Source organism: Aotus nancymaae, unplaced genomic scaffold (assembly GCF_030222135.1).
Source record: "Aotus nancymaae isolate 86718 unplaced genomic scaffold, 86718_ANA_hifiasm-v0.15.2.pri h1tg000040l, whole genome shotgun sequence".
NCBI lineage: Eukaryota > Metazoa > Chordata > Mammalia > Primates > Aotidae > Aotus > Aotus nancymaae.
In genome coordinates, this window is record NW_026988454.1 from 69,991,583 (window position 1) to 70,014,319 (window position 22,737).

General features: G+C 37.8%; 1 protein-coding gene across 7 annotated transcripts in view; it reads right to left on the reverse strand.

The window, feature by feature from the left end:
• Nucleotides 1-22,737, reverse strand: part of KLHL32 (kelch like family member 32) — a 203,039-nt gene that overhangs the window by 81,014 nt on the left and 99,288 nt on the right. For all 7 annotated transcript variants that reach the window (XM_012444267.3, XM_012444269.3, XM_012444271.3 and 4 more), the window contains one exon: nucleotides 16,825-16,932. In XM_012444267.3, the coding sequence (XP_012299690.1) occupies nucleotides 16,825-16,932 (108 nt within the window). The remainder of the gene's footprint in view (nucleotides 1-16,824; nucleotides 16,933-22,737) is intronic.

Sequence of the window (22,737 nt, forward strand, 5' to 3'; positions counted from 1 at the left end):
ATACATCCAGGCATTGCATGTACATTCAAAGCAGAAAGAAAAGAGAGGGCAAAGAACAAAAAACTTTTGTCAGCTGAGTCTGGCAATGTTTGTCAGAAAAATAATAGATCTCCTACAAACACTTACAAAGACTCCCATTTACATCTCATTGGCTGGGTTGTTACACATAGCTATAAAAGCGCCTAGGAAATTAAATTTTTATGACAAAATGCACCATTGTCCCAAATCAAATTAGAGTTCTATATAAAGAGAAAAGAGGAAATGAATATTGGGTAGGCAATCAGGGCATTTGGCCATGGGACTTAGCACTTATCTGTATGAGGAAAACTATAAAACTCTGGTGAGATCAATCAAAGAAAAACTAAATAAATAGAAAGATGGTCCATGTTTGTGGATAAAAAGACTCTATATGAATTTGTAGATTCAATGTAATCTCATTCAAAACCCACAAAGTTATTTTTTGTGTATTAACAAACAGATTCTAAAGCTTATATGAAGAAGCAAAAGACTCAGAATAGCCCATCCAATATTGAAGAACAAATTTGGAGGACTGACAATACCTGCCTTGAAGACTTACTAAAAAAACTACCATTATATCAAGACAGTGTGACATTGGCAAAAGAAGAGAGAAACAGATCAATGGAACAGAAAAGAGAGCTCAGAAACAAACTCATATAAATATGGTCAATGAAGGAGCATAGATAATATTATAGATAATATAATAATGGATAAAAGATAGTCTTTTCAAGAATGGGGTTGGATCAATTGGACACTTACATACAAAAAAATGAATCTAGACACAACTCTCAAACCCTTCAAAAAAATAAACTCAAAATGGATTGCAGACTTAGATGTAAAATGCAAAACTAGAAAACTTCTACAAGGTAACACAGAGGAAGACCTAGATAACTTTGGGTATGGCAATGACTTTTTAGATACAGCACCAAAAACATGGTCCATGAAAGACATAATTGATAACTTGGACTCTATTAAAATTAAAAGCTTCTGCTCCATAAAATACACTATTAGGAGATTGAGAAGACAAGCCATTGGCTGGGAGAAAATATTTGCAAAAGATACATTTGATAAAGGAGTGTTATCAAAAATATCCCAGACTCTTAACACTCAACAATAAAAAAAGAACAATATGATATTTTAAATGGTGGGCAAAAGACCTGAGCAGACACCTCACCAAAGAAGATAGGTGGCAAATAAGCATATAAAAAGATGCTCATATAGAAAAACTGCATTTTTTTGTACATATATTGTTAGATTTATACTCATTTAATTTTGGAGGTACTAACTTCTAAGAATAGTTCTAACTTTTTAAAACAGTCCTCAAAACCCAAAAGATGAATAACATGTTGTGATACATGAAAATTATATGAAATTCAAATTTTAGTATAAATAAGAGTTTTATTAGAACATAGGTATGCTTATTCATTTACATATTTATCTCTGGCAGTTTTCATGCTACAACAGCTAAGTTGAGTAGTTGCAAAATAAACCTGATTTATTTTTTAAAATAGAGACAGGGTCTCACTATGTTGCCCAGGCTGGTCTCAGGCTCCTGGGCTCAAGCGATCCTCCTGCCTTGGCCTCCCAAAGTGCTGAGACTATGGGCATGAGCCATTGCACCTGGTCATAACAGAAACTTTATATGGCCTGAATTATTTCTATCTGGCCCCTCACAAAAAAGTTTGCTGATCCTTGATCTAGACTATAGGTGGGGGCTGGGAGTCAATAGCATAAGATAATAGCAGGTTATTTGTCCATACCAAATAACTTGGGTCTAAAGGACATCACCAAGGAAGCTAGTTGAATTAAACAGAAGGGTTCTGAAGCAGGAAGGATCTGAAGCCTGAAGAGGTGAGAGGAGCAAGCAAAGCCACCTGGGAAGGAGTGATGGGAAGGCTGGTGGTGGCACAGAATAAAAGACCACAGTGAGCCGTGTCTCAAAGACCAAGAGAGAATAGGCAGGCTGGCTAGGTTGCATGAAGCTGTGACATCACATATGACAGTATTTAATCAGATTTGGCAATATTTGTGAGTGTCAAGAACAGTTTTAGCAGAATGATGAAGAGGAAAGCCTCCAGATTTGAAGTGGAAAAGTGAGTGATAAATGAGTGAATATGAGGAAAAGTAACTTTATATAACACTTTTCATGAGCTCTGCTATGTGAGAAGAAGCAGAGAAAGAAATACTAGCTCAAGGGGAATACAGAAATACAAAAGGGATTTTTTTTTTTTTTGAGACAGGGTCTCACTCTGTCGCCCAGCTGGGGTGCAGTGGCGCAATCTCTGCTCACTCCAACCTCTGCCTCCCGAGTTCAAGTGATTCTCCCACCTCAACCTCCTGAGTAGCTGGGAGTACAGGCGTATACCAACATGCCCGGCTATTTTTTGTACTTTTAGTAGAGACAGAGTTTCACCATGTTGGCCAGACTGGTTTTGAACACCTGGCCTCAAGTGATCCACCCATGTTGGCCTCCCAAAGTGCTGGGATTACATGTGTAAGCCACTGCGCCTGGCAAGAAAGGGATTTTGAGCAATAGAGAGTGTTTCTATGCTGTGGAAATTATGCAGTAGAGGAGAAACAACTGATGACAGAAGAGACAGCAACAGGATGACAGGAGTGATACTGGGCAGAGAAGGAGGGAGTGGATCCAGATCCTACGTGGGGAGATTAGTCTCTGACACTTCAGGGATAGTGTTCCCATTGTAAAAGAGGGGAATACCCAGAATAAGTTCAGAAACAGGGAGGGTTGAGAATTTGATGGTAAGAAGATGAAGATCTTCCTGTCTGCTTGTTTTCCCAATGGACAGTGACTTTTCCTTTTGATGTGTATATTGGAGGTGCATTAGTGAGGGGGACATCTTTAAAAAGAGAGGGAGAAACTCATCAAGAAGAAGAAAAAAGCAAATTTACTAAGGAAACAGATTAACATTGCTGGCATTGGGTATCTGTCGGAGATTTGGAGTCATGGATTTGAAGTGAAAACAGTGACTTTCTCCAGTGACAATCAGCAGAATTGATTCTTACAGTTGGATTCAATCAATAATTCTCCAAAGATACCATAGGCTGGATCAAGTTTTATTCCCTCTTATATCTGTGGCTTTATTTTTTGGGCTGTGCCAAGTTGTTCCTACTTTGACAGATATATGATACATAGAGCTGAATAGCTATCATTAGTTTTTAAGGTGCTATATCTATCTATTCAATTACCATAGAATAAATGGCTATTTTTTTGTTTCCTGCAAAGTATAATGCAAATTACTCTCTTATTTTTTAGGCAGTGCTCGAAAAAGTACTACAACTCAATTATCCTTTCTCCTATCTGAATTAGCATAACTTTTGAAGCGTCAAACATACTCAGGTATTTTTCTATGCTATATGTGCAAATAATTCAGATTCCCTGCTAATCTGTTTCTTAAAAATGCAATGGTGTGTTGATCTGGCATTTCCAATCACAGTTTGACCTACTGTGAGAAAGCATTAATATGCATTTTCTCATCAATGCATCCCTAACACCTAGTAAGTCCTTAGCACATAGTAGGTGCTCATTAAGTATTTGCTGAATTAATAAATCTCAATTTGAGAATAAAATGTAAATGGATTGTTTTTATGCAATACACAAAAATAAAATATTCACAAATTAACTTAGCGTATCTAATATTTGAATGTTCTCATCATTGTTTTACTCAAATGGAATATATAATTCCAATATAAATCTTCTTAAAAGTACTGTTTAGCAAATTAGTTATCCCGATATTACAATGACCATATATTTTTGCTATCAAGTTGTTTTCCTTTTAAAAAACTTATAGTTAGAATTGTAAAACTCCCATATACTGCTGCTTCATGCAAATACTGAATGCTTCCAGCAGAGGGCTCAAGAATTCTACTTAAAGGAAAAAAGAATTCCTTATTAAGAATCTTTAAGGAAAAGTGAAAGAAAAGACTACAGTAAGGTGTTTTGTAGTCTATGCATATACTGTGTAGTCTATGTATAGTATATGCACAGACTACAAAACATCTATGTATGAATGCATAGTATATAAATAAAAAATGCATATTATAGAAATAAAATGCATAGTATTATAGTAAATTTATATTATGCATGCAAATGCATAGTATATAAATAAAATACATAGTATATAAATAAAAAAACAAACATACTAATACCTTATCTAATTCCAGAAAAGAAGTTGAAGTAAATTATAATCACAAAATCTTTATAAAATCACATAGACATATGGGCATCCGAAGAAAATAAGCATTCAAGAAAGCAGAAAGATAACATATAATATGTAAGTAAGTGAGAGTTTGGGTGAAAATATGTTTTACTTTTATTCTTATTAATAATTTGATAAAATTTTGGGTCATATTTTTTCATTTTCAACGATAAAAAAGTAGTTTCTTTTTATAGAATTTGCAGTACCCTTATTTTTAGTGCTGAAACAAGGACAGAAAACATTTAGGAAGTGTGTGGAAGGATTTATTTATGGAGAAGCTTGGGAATCTGGAAGCACTTCATTTTCATAGGCAGAACTAATGGGCTGTAGCATCACTTTATTCATGCCTGCAACTAATACTCAGATCCCTCTGGTATTCCAAAAACGTTCAGAGAGAGGTCTCAAATATTTTTATTCAGTCTATATACTTATTATTCTATCGGCCTCATTTCAAAAAGGATCTGAGGATTTAATACAAGCATTTAAATATTAAGAATAAAAATAACTCAAGGCTGGACGCAGTGGCTCATGCCTGTAATCCCAGCAGTTAGGGAGACCAAGGCAGGTGAATCACGAGGTCAAGAGATCGAGACCATCCTTGCCAACATAGTGAAATCCCATCTCTACTAAAAATACAAAAATCAGCTGGGTGTGGCAACACGCGCCTGTAGTCCCAGCTACTCAGGAGGCTGAGGCAGGAGAATTGCTTGAACCCAGGAGGTGAAGGTTGCAGTAAGCTGAGATTGCACCACTGCACTCCAGTCTGGCAACAGAACGAGACTCCATCTCAAAAACAAAACAACTCAAAGCAAGAGAAAAGAGGAAACAAAGTAATATGAGGTCAGGAGAGGGTGTGTATTTGTGTGTGTGTGTGCGTGTGTGTGTGTGTGTGTTTTATTCATCCTCATAACTATTATAAGTGGGCCACAAATGTGGCTCTATGCTTCCTAGCATCAAAATGGAAAAAGAAATATAACCTAATGCAAGATTAAAAGGTGAAAATACTAAGGAGAATTCTAGCTTCTCAGACCCTGAGATGTAATGAAAATTTCCCTGCAGACATTAAGAGGGTTATTGAATGATTTGCTTGATGATACTTCTAATAATAACTATCAAAAGTATATTTTTTAGAACACTGCATAAAAAGTGAAGGTTAATAAAGAGATTATTTAAGACCCAGACATTTAGTTTTCTGTTTGATCTAGGTATATAATTTAAGATATTTGAGAAGTCCTTCTCAATGGAGTCAATACTACCTTCTCAGGAAAATGTGAAAATTTGCATGGACATTTCTGGTCATCTCAGGAGGGTAGGCAACACTGGCCTTTATTGGGCAGTGGCCGGGAGGCTAGATGCCAGGCAATACGCAGGGCAGTCACCACCACAAGGACTGACCTACAGCCTGCATGATGCAATGCCCTGCTGGGTGTGCACAGAAGTGAAAATCTTGTTTATACAGATTGAAGCCCCGGACCTAACTCTGTTTTACATATAAACGCATTCTTTGCTGTTCTGTGTCAAAATACACTGGCTTTTCCAGGAATGCTATCACCATAAAAACCAAAAGAAGACTGTTACTTTGTTTTGTTTGGAATTTTATAATACCAAGAGTTGTTCATTATTTTGGAAAATCATGATACATGCCACCCAGGATCTGCCCTTGTGGTATCTGAGTTGCCAATACAACAATCATTCAGCAGTCTGTGCCTGCATCTGTATCTGCTGCCCCGATCATGGTGATTCTCCCTACAGGTGCAGACAGGTGATTATTCCACCATGTCTTTTGGAAGGGTTGTACCCCAGCATGTACATACTGAAATACAAAGGAATTTAAACAAAACTTCTTTTCTTTTGTTTGTTCTTTTATAAATGGTTAGGGAATTCTATTGATGCTTAGAGTAATTTGTGCAAGTAGATTATATTGTCCTGAAATTTCATTTTAGGATAGTAAACTTGGCCTTTTTATATTAAGGACTGAGAGTTGAGGTTGAGAACCACCAAACCAGATGAATAGACTGCATATCTTCTGAGAATCCTTTGATTGTTCTTTTGTTCTGAATAAGAGAAAAAGTTCATGAACTTAAAAAATCCATCAATAGGCTGATATCTTGTGAAATTTAAGGAACTAACCAAGTCTCCCCACTACAGAAATGATTAATCTCCCTCCACTAAGATGATTTGAGGAAGCACCTAAAGGAAGGATAGAAATTTCTTTAGGAAATGATTGAGAGTGCAGTCAACACTCAGAAATTCCCATGATCAAGACGAAACCAAGTTGTAATTACTTCTGTGCTGTTTACCCACCATGGCAAAGGAAAAACCTCAGATGAACACCACGAATTACAAAATGTGTAACAATGGAAGTTTCTGTGGAAACATTCAGAAGAAACAAGTGCACAGAAGTGCAAAACCCACTTTGTTAACTAGGAAGGTTGATCTACTGTTTGGAGTTACTGGATACTCACCATTTTTACTTTGGAGAATGTCAGAGAAAGATTGTTTGTTGCCCCACCCATGACAATAAAACCATTATCAAGAGCAAAAAGGAAATATATTTTTTTCTATTCCCAATACTGGCAGTGGGGTAGGGTGGGAGATACTGAGACTTGGAAGGAGAGTGGAGGAAAGAACAACAAATCCAGATCATTTGAATAGATTTTTACACAATGAAGATGGGGTTAAACCACAGAAGAGGCCACACTCATCCCTGTCATCTAAAAATATCTAAGATATCTGGAGACCCTCACAGTGTTACCAGTGTGCATGATCTGTACATATGACCTCAGGCACCGTAGCCCACAGCGGGTTCCTCGGCACAGAACTGGTGCCAGAAAAGATTATAAATGCTGCAAGAATATTGTTCAAACACATGTGGGTTTTCTTTTCTTTTTCTTTTTTTTTTTTTTTTGAGATGGAGTTTCACTCTTGTTGCCCCAGCTAGAGTGCAGTGGCAGGTTCTTGGATCACTGCAGCCTCTGCCTCCTGGGTTCAAGTGATTCTCCTGCCTCAACCTCCTGAGTAGCTGGGATTATGATGCCCACCATCACACCTGGCTAATTTTTGTATTTTTAGTAGAGACAAGGTTTCGCCATGTTGGCCAGGCTGGTCTCGAACTCCTGACCTCAGGTGATCTGCTCACCTTGGCCTCCCAAAGTGCTGGGATTATAGGCATGAGCCACCACACCCAGCTCACACTGTGTTTTCATCAGGCAACTGGGTTCAATAATGTCCCAAAGGAAAATACATGTGCCCGAAATGTGACTATTACTCAAGTAGAATGCTAGACTAACGTAATAGAGTCTACCCGCATTTTTGTTATTTCACTCCTGACGGCTTTCAAGCCCGGCCCTTCCCTATTTCCCTGCTTGGCCTACATCTGGGCAAAGATATAAAAAAGCCTGAAAACTCTCTCTAAAACACACCAGCCCTCCCTGCAGGGAGAGCCCTTGCCCCTGCCCAAATACAAAAGCCAAAGCCAGCCATACCTCGGTGCCCCCTCAAGCCATTTTTGCACCTGCTTAGAAGCCACCCTAAGCAGAAAGCTACATTATGTGAAGAATAAACCTTTTCACATTCTGTTGAGGTGTGTGGCATTATCAGTCTCAACATCCAAATCAGATTTTGTGTCGTGGGGGTAGGCATTGTATTTCTGACAAGTGACTGCAAGATAGTTAAGACATAAACTTGTAAATTATTTGGGTAAAACAAGAGTACATATTTCAAAAATTAAAACATACTGAATTGGAAAGCTGATCTGAGAAGAGTGGCCACAGTTAAACTTCTTTGCACAGAGGCATTTTAGACATGAATCTGCTGAACTAATGGCTTTATAATTCTTGCGGCACAAACTATACTCTGAGCACATTCTGACTGGACATCACAGAGAAATTTAATAAAGGAGAACAGACTGGCATGAAGCAGAGACTGTCACTTAGAATTGACCCTGCCCTACAGGTAGGAGGCCCTCCTACATGACTTGACTTTGACTCAGCTGTTCTCTGTGAGAAATACATCTTGAGACCAACAAAGTTGTTCATATTTTATGATTTCACCCCTAAACAGGAAGCCGACTAATCTGCTTATATTTTGGTTTCAATAATGCACTCATAAAAGAGAAAAATCTCCCCCAAGGCAAATAACTAATTTCAAAAGATCCAAGAAAGCAAAAGTCACTGGTGAAATTCAAACTTCCTCTTTTGTTTCACACTTCTCAAACTTTCCATGTCAACACTCCAGTTATGGACTTGGGCATAGAAAAGCGTCACTTTCTGCAAAATTCAAAATAAAGTAGTCCCCCCCATTATCAACAGTTTCACTTTCTATGGTTTCAGTTACCCATGGTAAACTGCAGTCCAAAAATATTAAACAGAAAATTCTAGAAATAAACAATTCATAAGTTTTAAATGATACACCATTCTGAGTGGCATGATGCAATCTCCCACCATCCCACTCTGTCCCACCTAAGACATGAATCATTCCTTTGTCCAGCATATCCTCACTGCAGATGCTCTCTGCCTGTTAGTAACCTAGCAGCCCTCTGGGTTATCAGATCACTGTTGCAGTATCTTAGTGTTTCTGTTTATTTTATGTAAAATAAGAAATAGATGCTATTGTATTATTATAATTGTTCTACTTCATTATTAGTGATTATTGTTAATCTCTTATTGTGCCTAATTTATAAACTAAATTTTATGACAGGTGTGTATGTACAGGAGAAAAAACATAGCATATATAGGGTTTGTTACTTACCTGAGGTTTCAGGCATCCACTGGGGTCTTGGAATACAGTCCTTGCAGATAAGGGGGGCTACTATATTCTTCCTTAGAATGTGGATTTCACACTATACCCTCCAGAGCCCAGGGCACAGTGGAGGTGCCTCAGGGGCCTTTTACTTGCCAGGTAGTTACTGCCAGCTAAAGAAAGAATTGTGAAGCTAAAATATTTAAACCACTGAATTGTCTTAACACTACTCTTGAGAGAAACATTTAAAAAATTTTCTCCCATGTTTTTTCCATGTGCTACCATTTAGCTCAACTGGGTTATGTTTATAAGTAAATCTGATAGGGACTTTCTCCATATAAATTGACACATCTGCCCCTGAAGGGATGGTCCATGAGAAAGCAGATCCAATTAACATTCCTGTCACTCTGCTGCCTGGCCTCATGCTCAGGTCTCCAGAGAAAAGTATTCTGCTGTGGGGAATACAGTGTTAATGATCATCAAAATGTAATGCACAGTGCTTGGATTATTAGGACTCTATATAAAACAGACATGTGAACTTACTAGGGAACCAAATGACAATCAGAAAAAAAGTTACTATGTGAGACCGCTAACTAAATGAATATTTTAAAAATAATTTTTCCCTTAACAGAGTATCATTGTTTTCTTGATTTCCAAAAGGCTTCAAATTACGAATAGTAATGGTTATATATTTCCTTGTAAAGATTGTACTGAAGCATTCTCTAGGTCAGAGAAACGTATTTAGGGTGAATGTCTTCCAAGAGATGAGTTCTTCTATGATTTCGAGAAGCCAAGGGCTGGAGTTATTGGATAATAAAGAGAAATGCAAGGGAACACAGATACCAAGGCATCCCTCTTCAGAAGCACAGATACGACATAATTGGTTCACAGCTGACAGAGTTAGCAGTGTCTGGAAGTGGGGAATTGTAAAGGGGACTATAAATGTCACTATCATTTGGTGCAGAGTTTCTCTCCTCCCTGGGTTTCTGCAATCTCTTCATTAGTCTTCAAGGGATAGAACAGGAGGATAGCTCTCTGGAAAGTAAGAAGAAGCTAACTCAGTTTCAACCCTTGCTCCACTACATGTAAGGTATGTATCACAGTCCTTGGCATATAGTCTATCTTCCTTGACATCATCATAGCCAGAGTGTTAAACAATAAACTTTACTGTGATTCTCAGTCCTATTTGCTTACATTTGGGTCTTAAGGTACTCAAATTTCTAGAGGCTTATTCCTAACGTCTTTGGTGCTAGAAGTTCCACTTTCTAAACAGGGGTCTTCTTTTTATAAAAAGTCTTGATGTTTTCTCCTCTTCATTATCAGCTGGGTTCTTTTGGTTTTTGTTTTTTGATTTTCTAAAAGCACCTGCCTGCTCCTGGGTGGCTGACCTCTTGTCTAGTTTGGACTGACTCCATCTCCCAGGCAACATTGCCATCAGAGTATTTTCCCTCCTTCTTCCTCATGCCTCTTTTATTCAGGACTGGTCTGAACCATAAACTTGGTCAGAGTTTCAAAGTGAGGAGAGTAAGGGAAGCCAGGGTAACAAGATGAGCCCTCTTGCCCACCAGAGCAAGTGGGGTTTGTGTTTTCTTAGATTCACATTGTCCTTTTCTCTCTAAGGCACATCTGCCCATAGTCAGTTTATGTCACCATTTGCTTGCAACCTGGCTCCCCAAACAAGCCCTGCAGAGCAAGAGAAGCCTGGCCTTTATGCCCTCCATAGCTGGTTCTGCTGTAATAATGACCTCCATGTATGGCTGTGCAAGGACACCCACAAGGGCTGCAATGCATTCCAAGCTCTATTCAAGCAGTATCCCAAGCAGGGTGTGCCCAGAGGAAGGGCATATTTCTCATTAGTGCAAAGGCAGAGTGTGTGCTTATGCAGTCCTGTTGGCTACTTGATAGGGAATACATGCATTCTCAGAATATGTATTAGCATTAAGAGGAAAATTTGCTTTTACTTTTAAATATCCTGGATGAAATCTGTAGGCCAATTTTAAGAAGGCTATACTTCAGAGCAATGTGTAGGAGGAACACACACACATCTTGCTACAGTTAGAGGTATTCATTCATCACTCCCACTCTATACTTCCAATTTCTCTCCAAGACAGCAACAATGTTCAGACACTCAAAATACGTACATTTCATACTATGCATATTACAACTGACTAAACATAATCAACTGTTAGAAATAGCTATAGGCAGATACACTCAATGTTAGCCCTGAATTTTTACAAATCTATATACATATCATGGCTGAAGACTACATGTCAGTGAATGCCCCTAACAGTAAATAACAGTTAAGAAACTGAAGAATTATGCTTTCACTCACATACCTATGCTCCAACCTCTTTGCTTAATGTTAATTTCAATGCCATAGTAAGAGAAAGCAGCTATGCACCAATCCCAAGTAAACTACAATTTCATTCTTTTTGCCGTCAGCTGTGTCCATGTCGCAAAGGGAAAACAGATTTATTACAAATTAAAGATGTTTAAGAAACCAAACCTTCTTGGATGTTGTTCAAGAAAGACTGTAGAGGTATCAACTTCTACTCTGTAACAAAGTGTTAGCACATAAAGAGAACAAGTCCAAACCCTCATGGACTCACTTGAAAAGGCACAGTTTTCAAGTTGAGGAAGCCACCAAAATAGTGTACTCTCTAAATGCCCAAACACTTTTCTGCCTCCTTCAGCAAAGTTTAACAAATATAACTTAATATTTTCTTAATGACAGAGTATAATAAAAAATGAACAACAGATTTGAAATTAGCAGGACTGGGTTTTACTAACTAGGCCGAAATAAATAAGAAAATGATCTTAGTCAATTCACTGCATCTCCCTGGGCTTGTCACCTTTCAAGTGGGGTCACAGCATTCCTTAAAGCTGGAGGCTAATGCAGGTGGCCCATGAGGTCAAGAGATTGAGACCATCCTGGTCAACATGGTAAAACCCCATCTCTACTAAAAATACAAAAATTAGCTGGGTGTGGTGGCATGCACCTGTAATTGCAGCTACTGGGGAGGCTGAGGCAGGAGAATTGCTTGAACCCAGAGGTGGAGGTTGCAGTGAGCCGAGATCATGCCACTGCACTCCAGCCTGGCGACAGAGCGAGACTCCATCTCAAAAAAATAAAAAAAAAAGATGCTTAAACAGCTTATGTAAAGGGCCTAGTGCTGTGCTGTCCCTGGCTCTTTCAGAAGGTGCTCCAGGAAATGTCAGCCCCTTTCCTGTCCCCTCAGCACACAATCTGAACAGATGAATTACTGCCATATGACACAGGCTGTCATATTCCTCTGTGGATGCAGTCAGAATAAGTCTCTGGTGTTTGGACAGAATAAATACAACCTCAGGTCTGGCCCTGGGACTTGCTTTTCTTTCTTTCCTTTCTTTCTTTTCTTTCTTTTCTTTTCTCCTCCCTCCCTCCCTCCCTCCCTCCCTTCCTTCCTTCCTTCCTTCCTTCCTTCCTTCCTTCCTTCCTTTCTTTCTTTCGGCACTTACACCAGATATATTTCCATCTCATTTGGCTTTTTCTCATAAAAGTGGAATTTAAGCATCTGAGGCATATGACTCCTGGGCAATGGGATATGGCTGCCCTTCAGCAAATATCTTTCTGCTTTCCAAGTAGGTGTCGCCCCCTTCAAAAAGTCAGCTCCCTTTCTGCTATCTTCACTTCAGTTAACATTTCACAGACCCTTTGTGTGATAGGAAATACACACACACACACGTACACACACAACATCCAACTTAGCCATTCTGAAGGAAATCACAAAGCAGTCAAGCAAGCAATAAGGCAGCCACATATATACGCATGTGTATTTTAACTCAGCCTTCCCAGGAATTTTTGCTCTTCAGTTTCCTAATACTTCAAACATGCTTTACAGACCTCTATGCTTAAACCATTTAGTTGCTAGCACAGCTAAGTACAGATATTATTTACTTGGGTAGTTTTACAAAAAAAATAAAAAATAAAAAATGTACTATTGCATCCCCACGGCACACCTATGAAGTAGGAGCTCTGGGTTTTCAATCTTACTCTGGAGATGGGCAAATGCAGGTGTGACTAAATGTAATTCAGGTATAAAAAGAGAAATAATAAGACACAATTTAGAGACGGTATCTTGCTTCACATCTGTAAACCAAAAAACACAAAATACATGATTTACTCACCTCACTAGGAATATATTTTGGCAACTCTGTGAATGATAATGGCTGCCTTAATTTTCTAAGGCTTGAAATTTGGCTGGGCTAATCCTGAGTTTGTGATCCAACACCTTTCTTTCTCCTGTTATACTTTCTACTTGATTGATGGCTTGTTTCCTTTATACTTACCATTTTCTTCTAGCTGCCAGAGTTGCCTCAGTTATTCTAAGACACATATCTTAAACTCTACTAACCTCAGAAAAGAGAATAGGTAATATCATATATTTTAATAAGCCTCTAAAGAAAATTTAGTGAAAAATAAAGACTACAAAGACAATAGAAAAGATCAATGAAAGTGAGATAAAATCAACAAAACTTTTGCCATACTAAGAAAAAAGGGAGAAGATTCAAATAGATAAAATCAGAAATGAAAGAGAAGATATTACAACAGATATTATAGACATACAAAAGATCATAATAGACTGCTATGAACAATTATACACCAAAAAATTAGATAATCTAGAAGAAATGGATGAAGTCCTAGAAACATACAACCTAGCAAGACTGAATCAGAGTAATAAAAAATCTGAACAGACCAAAAGCAAGTAAGGAGATTATGTCAATATTATTTAAAAAAATCTCCCATTAAAGAAAAATCTAGGACCTTATAGCATCACAGCAGAATTCTACCAAACATTTAAAGAAGAACTAATACTAATCTTTCTTAAAACTCTTTCAAAATATTAAAGAAGGAATACTTTCAAATTCATTTTATGAGACTAGCATTATTCTGATACCAAAGCCAGACAAAGACACTACAAGAAAAAAAAAATTCCAGGCCAATATCCATGATGAGCATGGATGCAAAGCTCCTCAAGAAAATACTCACAAACCACACTCAACAGCACAGTGAATGATTAAAATAATCATTCACTATGATCAAGGGAGATTTATCCCTGAGATGCAATGATGATTCAACCTATGCAAATATTAATAAATTAATGTAATATACCATATTCAAAGAATGAAGGATGACAACCATATGATCATCTCAATAGATCCAGTAAAAGCATTTGACAAAATTCAGCATCCTACTATGATAAAAACTCTCAAGAAGTTAAGCATAGGAATAATGTGTCTCAATACAAGAAAGGCCATATATGAAAAGCTCAGAGTTAACATCATACTCAATAGTAAAAAGTTGAAAGATCTTTCTTTAAGATCAGAAACAAAACAGGCATGCCCATTTTGACCACTTCTATTCAACAGAGTACTGGAAGTTTTAGCCAGAGAAATTAGACAAGAAACAAAACAAAACAAAAAACACAATTGAGACCTTGAATATTCAAAGCAATCTTGTGCACAAAGAACAAGGCTAGAGCCATCACAAGAAGATGAGAAAATAAATAACCCAATCAAAAAAATTGGCAAATGACCTAATGACACTTCTCAAAAGAATACATACAAATGGCCAACAGGTATATGAAAAAAAATGCTCATCATCATTAGTCATCAGGGAAATGTGAATTAAAACCATGATAAGATATCACCTCACCCCTGTTAGAATGACTCCTATAAAACAGACAATAGTAACAAATATTGGTGAGGGTGTGGAGAAAATGAAACCCTTGTGTACTGTTGGTGGGAATGTAAATTAATATAGCCATTATGTTAAACAGTATAGAATTTCTTCAAAAACGTAAAAAGTAAAATTGACATATGAACCAGCAATCCCACTTCTGTGTAATAGCCAAAGGAATTGAAATTAGTATGCTATAGAGATATCTGTATTCCCATGTTCACTGCAGCATTATTCACAATAACTAAGATATGAACTCAACCTGCTTGTCCATCATCAGATGAATAAATAAAGAAAAGATGGTATATATAGACAATGTACTACTATTTAGCTTTAAAAAGGGGAGAAATCCTGTCATTTGCAATGACATGAATGAACCTTGAGGATACTATGTTAAGTGAAATAAGCCAGGCAGAAAGACAAATACTTCATAATCTCACTTACATGCTGAATCTAAAAATGTTGAACTCATAAAAGTAGCAAGTAGAATGACAGTTACCAAAGGCTAGGGGAGGGGTTTTCTTAGTTCATTTAGTGTTGTTATAAGGGAATACCTGAGATTTGGTAATTTATATAAGAAAAATATTTATTTGGCTCATGATTCTGCAGGCTAAACAAGAAACACGGCTTTAGCATCTGCTTCTGATAAGGGTTTCAGGCTGTTTCCACTCATGGCAGAGGGGAAGGGGAGCTGGCATGTGCAGAGATCATATAATGAGAGAGGAAGCAAGAGAGTGGAAAGGAGGTGCCAGGCTCTTTTTAATAACTAGCTCTCACAGGAACTAATAGTGAAAACTCACTCACACCCTGAGGGAGGACATCAGTCTATTCATGAAGAATCCACCAACATGACCTAAACATCTACCTACAGACTCCACCTCCAACACTGGGGATCAAATTTCAACATGAGATTTGGAGGGGACAAACATCCAAACTGTAGCAGGGGTGGATGGACTAAGGAGAGATGCTGATCAAAGGGTATACAGTTTCAGCTAGACAGCAGTAATAAGCTATAGTGATCTGCTTCACAGAAAGATAACTATAATAAATAATAATGCATTGTATAGTTCAACATTGCTAGAAGAATGCATTTTAAATGTTTTCACCACAAAAAAATAAGTAGGTGAGGTGACATATTTGTTAATTAGCCTAATTTAATCATTCCACGTTGTAAACACATATCAGAACATCACATTTACATCACATAACTACATACAATTATTTGCCAATTAAGAATAAAATGAAACAAAAATAAAATTCAGACAAAAATGAGCTCCCACACATTCTTCAAGACCCAAATACCACCTTCTCTATAAAATTCTGTACTGGTACCCATACTTGACCACATGCACCCTTATCCCACTCTGTTTTGTATTCTTCTTCTGTTATAACTACAATATCAGTGAGGAATTACAATTATGTATTTGCCTCTCTTTCTCTCATTAGGATGTGAGCCTCTTAAGAGAAGATGCTCTCATTTTTGCATAGAAGATACTGAATCCAAGTTGGATAAAACGGTATTAAAGAACAAAAATTTATAAAAGAGGAGCTAAACATCCAGTCTGTATTTGAATTATTTGAGTAGTTTTCAAATGTAAATGGATATCCTCTGATGTCCTGTAAATCCTATAACAATTTTAGTCATGAATGCATTAGGATTTCAAACCATCACAATCTACTAATCTAAATGCCTTCAATTCTGACCCTGAGATATGTGGAGGACATGATGCCAAGATGTTGGACATGAATTTTGGTGGCTCTAAATTCTTTTGTCTTGTTTTTAAGACAATAAAGCCATTATTGAGTCACTAAGCTTCAGTGATAACTATGAGAATCCGTTATCTCGCAAACCCTTTCCCTTATGATAGTTCTTTAAGGTATTCAAAAAAATCACACCAGCAAGCACTGAGTTAAGTTTAAAATACTGTGTTCATTAGATCATATTAAAAATCAAATTGCTTTACTTACCTTTCCATAACTTTAGTTATAACATTAAGTGATGTGAATTTTATTTTTAACATCAAAATGAGTAAGAGGAACAATAACTAAATCTCATACCCCAAGGATAATCTCCTTTAGTTAGGTGTAGTTAAAAAAATTAAACCTTTCAGATCACATTTAATACCATACCTGTCCTGTGTATGCAAACTCCAGAGCCTGCTTTAAGCCGAGGCTGGTCACACCATGCAAATTAACCTCATCAGCTCCACTTTCCACCATACAAAGACTGAACATTGCCTGAGGTAAGGAAAGAGAGAAAGATACTTACAAGACTTTAAAAGCAAGTGAGCAAGACAAAATCCTAGAGAGACCAGGGAAGTAAAGTTTTATAAATTAGTAATTGATTTTGATTTTTGAAATGCTTCTACAAAGCTTCATTCACACAAACCACTGCAAATCATTTCGATGTCTAATCTGTTACAATAACAACACACACAGGATGGCATTCCTCACTATATATAGTACTTCTATATATAATACACAGTCTCATTTTGAGGTGATGATGTTTCGGCTCACTGAACTCTTTCTCTTGGTCCTGGATTCTCATTGTTACCAAGTTATATGCAGCAATCCCAAACATACTGCCCAACAGGACATGAAAAGCCTCATCTCCTGACTTCTCTTTTTTCTGCCTCAGTTGAATGAAATAGCTATTCCTCTCATCTGCTATTGTATTAGTTCATTTTCATACTGCTATAAAGAACTGCCTGAGACTAGGTAATTTATAAAGAAAAGAGGTTTAATTGAATCACAGTTCAGAATGGCTGGGGAGGTCTCAGGAAACTTACAATAATGGCAGAAGGCAAAGGGGAAGCAAGGCACCCTTTTTACAAGGCATCAGGAAAAAGAAGTGCATCAGGAAGAAGAAGTGCCGAGTGAAGGAGGGGAAGAGCCCTTTATAAAACCATCAGAGCTTTTGAGAACTCACTCACTATCATAAGAATAGCATGGGGGAAACTGACCCATGATCCAACTACTCTCCACCCGGTCTCTCCCCTGACATGTGGGGATTATAAGGACTGTGGGGATTACAATTCAAGATGAGATTTGGATGGGGACACAAAGCCTAGCCATATCAGCCATGTATCACACACTATATTCCAGTGGTTCTCAAAGTGTAACCCTTGGACCAGCAACATCAGCATCACCTGGGAACATATCTGAGTACAGATTCTCAGGGCCCTACTACAGTCACCTTCAGGTGACTCTCATGCCCACTTGAATTTGAGAACCACTAAGCTATTCAGTGCAAGTCAATTTGCCCCCAACCAATTCCCCAAATGGCCAACTTACTGCAAATCAGTATGTCAAAGGAAAATTTGACATTAAAATAATAAAAACTTGCCAAATTAAACAAATGCATGAGTTTCCATAAAAAAATTAAAACGGCAAAAACAAACAAACAAAAACAACAACCCCACACTAATTTGTGCATCTTTAATCTTTGACTTGAGAAATATAAAGAGAATTCAATTTTGTTTACTGATAATGAGAGAAGTCTTACGGGAACTGTTCCCTTAGATTATGCAGTTCGGCTAACTTTATAGAAGTAAACTTTATAGTAGTAAAAAACAAAAACAAACTTCACTATGCTATGTGGCATTTAGTTCATGCTGATTTAATTTTAAAAACGTGATTTTTTTTAACATTTGCCAATGTATCAATACTCATCTTTCAGCAATTTTATTTATTTAAATTTTATCAATGCCTAAGGAATGTACATATTTTGGGGGTACATGTGATAATTTAATATAGTCATAATTTTTAATGGCCAAATCAGTGTATTTGAGATATCTATTACCTTAAAACTGTCTTTTCTTTTTGCTTGAAACATTCAAATCATTCTTTTCTAGCTATTTTCAAATGTACAATAGATTACTGTAAACTATAGTCACTCTACCGATCTAATGCTAGGTCTTATTTCTTCTATTAAACTGTATATTTGTACCCATTATTCAATATCCCCATCATCCTCTCCCTTCCAACCACCCTTCCCAGCCTACTGGGAGGCTAACCACTAGTCTACTTTCTGTCTTCATGAGATTCACTTTATTAGCTCTCACATGTGGGTGACAACATATGATACTTGTCTTTCTGTGCTTGGCTTACTTCACTTAATATAATGACTTCTAGTTCCATCCACGTTGCTGCAAATGACCAGATTTCATGTTTGTGACTAAATAATATTTCTTTGAGTATATATACCACATTTTCTTTACCCATTTATTCACTGATGAGCACTAAGTTAATTCCACTTTTTTTTTTTTTTTTTAGACAAGAGTTTTGCTCTGCCACCCAGGCTGGAGTGCAGTGGCATGATCTTGGCTCACTGCAACCTCTGGCTCCTGGGTCAAGCAATTCTGCTTCCTCAGCCTCCCGAGTAGCTGGGGCTACAAGCACATGCCATCGCACTGGCTAATTTTTGTATTTTTAATGGAAATGGGGTTTCACCACGTTGGCCAAGGCTGGTCTCGAACTCCTGACCTCAAGTGATCCACCTGCCTCAGCTTCCCAAAGTGCTAGAGTGCTGAGATTACAGGTGTGAGCCACCTCATCCAGCCCAATTCCAAATTTCGACTATTGTGAATAGTGCTACAATAAACATGGGCATTCCTTTCCCATGTTTTCTCAGGAATTATAAACATGATTTCTTTTCTTTTAGAAAAGAATATATATATATATATTTTACACACACACATATATATATTTTACACACACACACACACACACACACACACACACACTTGTATATATACCTAGTAGTAAAATTGCTGGGTCATATGCTAGCTACATTTTTAGTTTTTTGAGGAACCTTTGTATGTTCTCCATAGTGGCTGTACTAATTTATTCCCATCAACAGTGTACTAGGGTTTCCCTTTCTCCACATCATTGCCTATCTCTCACCATGCACAATAATTGTTACTATTGTCTGTTTTATAGGAGCCATTCTAATAGGATTCAACTTCTTCATAGTTTAGTCTTGGGAGGGTGTAAGTGTCCAGTAGTTTATTCATTTCTTCTAGATTTTTCTGTTTTATTTGCATAGAGGTGTTTATTCTCTGATAGTAGTTTGTATTTCTATAGGATCAGTGGTGATATCACCTTTATCATTTTTTATTGTATCTATTTGATTCTTCTCTCTTTTCTTCTTTATTAGTCTGGCTAGTGGTCTATCTATTTTGTTGATCTTTTCAAAAAAACAGCTCCTAGATTCACTGATTTTTTGAAGGAATTTTTGTCTCTATCTCCTTCAGTTCTGCTCTGATCTTAGTTATTTCTTGTCTTCTCCTAGCTTTTGAATTTGTTTGTTCTTGATTCTCTAGTTTTTTTAATTATGATGTTAGGGTGTCGATTTTAGATCCTTCTTGCTCTCTCTTTTGGGCATTTAGTGCTATAAATGTCCCTCTACACACTGCTTTAAATGTGTCCCAGACATTCTGGTACATTGTGTCTTCGTTCTCATTGGTTTCAAAGAACATCTTTATTTCTGCCTTCATTCATTTTTTATTCAGGAGCAGGTTGTTCAGTTACCACGTAGTTGTGCTGTCTTGAGTGGGTTTCTTAATCCTGACTTCTAATTAGATTGCATTGTGGTCTGAGAGACTATGTATCACAATTTCCGTTCTTTTGCATTTGCTGAGGAGTGTTTTACTTCCAATTATGTGGTCAGTTTTAGAATAGGTGTGATGTGGTACTGAGAAGAATGTATATTCTGTTGATTTGAAGGGGAGGATTCTGTAGATGTCTATTCAGTATACTTAGTCCAGAGCTGAGTTCAAGTCCTGGATATCCTTGTTAATTTTCTGTTTTGTTGATCTATCTAATATTGACAGTGGGGTGTTAAAATCTCCCACTATTATTTAGACTGGGAGTCTAAGTCTCTTTGTAGGTTTCTAAGAACTTGCTTTATGAATCTGGGGTGCTCCTGCATTGGGTGCATATGTATTTAGGATAGTTAGCTCTTCTTGTTGCATTGATCCCTTGACCATTATGTGATGCCCTTCTTTGTCTCTTTTGATATTTAATGGTTTCAAGTCTGTTTTATCAGAGACTAGACCCCATTTTTTTTTTTTTTTTTTTTTTTTGCTTTCCATTTGCTTGGTAAATATTCCTCCATCCCTTTATTTTGAGCCTGTGTTTGTCTCTGCATGTGAGATGGGTCTCCTGAATACAGCACATTGATGGGTCTTGACTCTTTATCCAATTTGCCTGTCTGTGTTTCTTAATTGGGGCATTTAGCCCATTTACATTTAAGGTTAATATTGTTATGTGTGAATTTGATCCTGCCATTATGATGCCAGCTGGTTATTTTGCCCAATAGTTGATGCAGTTTCTTCACAGTGTCAATGGTCTTTACAATTTGGTATGTTTTTGCAGTGATTGGTACCAGTTGTTTCTTTCCATGTTAGTGCTTCCTTCAGGAGCTCTTGTAAGGCAAGCCAGGTGGTACAAAATTTCTCAGCATTTGCTTGTCTGTAAAGGACTTTATTTCTCCTTCACTTATGAAGCTTAGTTTGGCTGAATATGAAAGTCTGGGTTGAAAATTCTTTTAAGAATGTGCAAATTGAGGACCGGGCATGGTGGCTTACGCCTGTAATCCCAGCACTTTGGGAGGCCGAGGCAGGTGGATCACGAGGTCAAGAGATTGAGACCATCCTGGTCAACATGGTGAAACCCCATCTCTACTAAAAATACAAAAAATTAGCTGGGCATGGTGGTGCATGCCTGTAATCCCAGCTACTCAGGAGGCTGAGGCAGGAGAATTGCCTGAACCCAGAGGTGGAGGTTGCGGTGAACCGAGATCGTGCCATTGCACTCCAGCCTGGGTAACAAGAGTGAAACTCCATCTCAGGAAAAAAAAAAAAAAAAAAAAAAAAGAATGTGCAAATTGGCCCCTACTCTCTTCTGGCTTGTAGGTTCTGCCAAGAGAACTGCTGTTAGTCTGATGAGCTTCCCTTTGTGGGTAACCCAACCTTTCTCCCTTGCTGCCCTTAGCTTTTTTTCCTTCATTTCAACATTGGTGAATCTGACAATTACATGCCTTGGGGTTGCTCTTCTCGAGGAGTATCTTTGTGGTCTTCTCTGTATTTCCTGAATTTGATTGTTAGCCTGCCTTGCTAGGTTGGTGACGTTCTCCTGGATTATATCCTGAAGAGTGTTTTCCAACTTGGTTTCATTCTTCTCTTCACTTTCAGGTATGCTGATGACATGTAGATTTGGTCTTTTCACATAATCCCACATCGCTTGGTCACTCTTTTGAGTTGATCTTCAATCTCTGATATCCTTTCTTCTGCTTGATCAATTCAGTTACTGAAACTTGTGTATGCTTTGCAAAGTTCTTATGCTGTGTTTTTTAGCTCCATCAGGTCATTTATGTTCTTCTCTAAACTGGTTATTCTAGTTAGCATTTCATCTAACCTTTTTTCAAGGTTCTTAGCTTCCTTCCATTGGGTTAGAACATGCTCCTCTAACTCAGAGAAGTTTGTTATTACCCACCTTCTGAAGCCTGCTTTGTCAATTCATCAAACTCATTTCTCCATCCAGTTTTCTTTCCTTTCTGGTGAGGAGCTGTGATCCCTTAAAGGAGAAGAAGCATTCTAGTTTTTGGAGTTTTCAGTCTTTTTGCACTGGCTTCTTCCCATCTTTGTGAATTTATCTACCTTTGGTCTTTGAGGTCGGTGACCTTTGGATGGGATCTCCGAGTAGATATCCTTTTTGTTGATGTTGAAGCTATTTCTTTCTGGTTGTTAGTTTTCCTTCTAAGAGTCAGGCCTCTCTGCTGCAGGTCTACTGGAGTTTGCTGGAGGTCCACTCCAGACCCTGCTTGCCTGGGAACCACCAGCAGAGACTGCAGAACAGCAAGGACTGCTGCCTGTTCCTTTCTCTGGTAGCTTTGTCCCAGAGGGGTACCTGCCAGATTCCAGCCAGAGCTCTCCTTATGAGGTGTCTGTCAGTCCCTACTGGGAGGTGTCTCCAAGTCAGGATACACTGGGGTCAGGGAGTCACTTGAGAAGGCAGTCTGTCCCTTATCAGAGCTTGAAT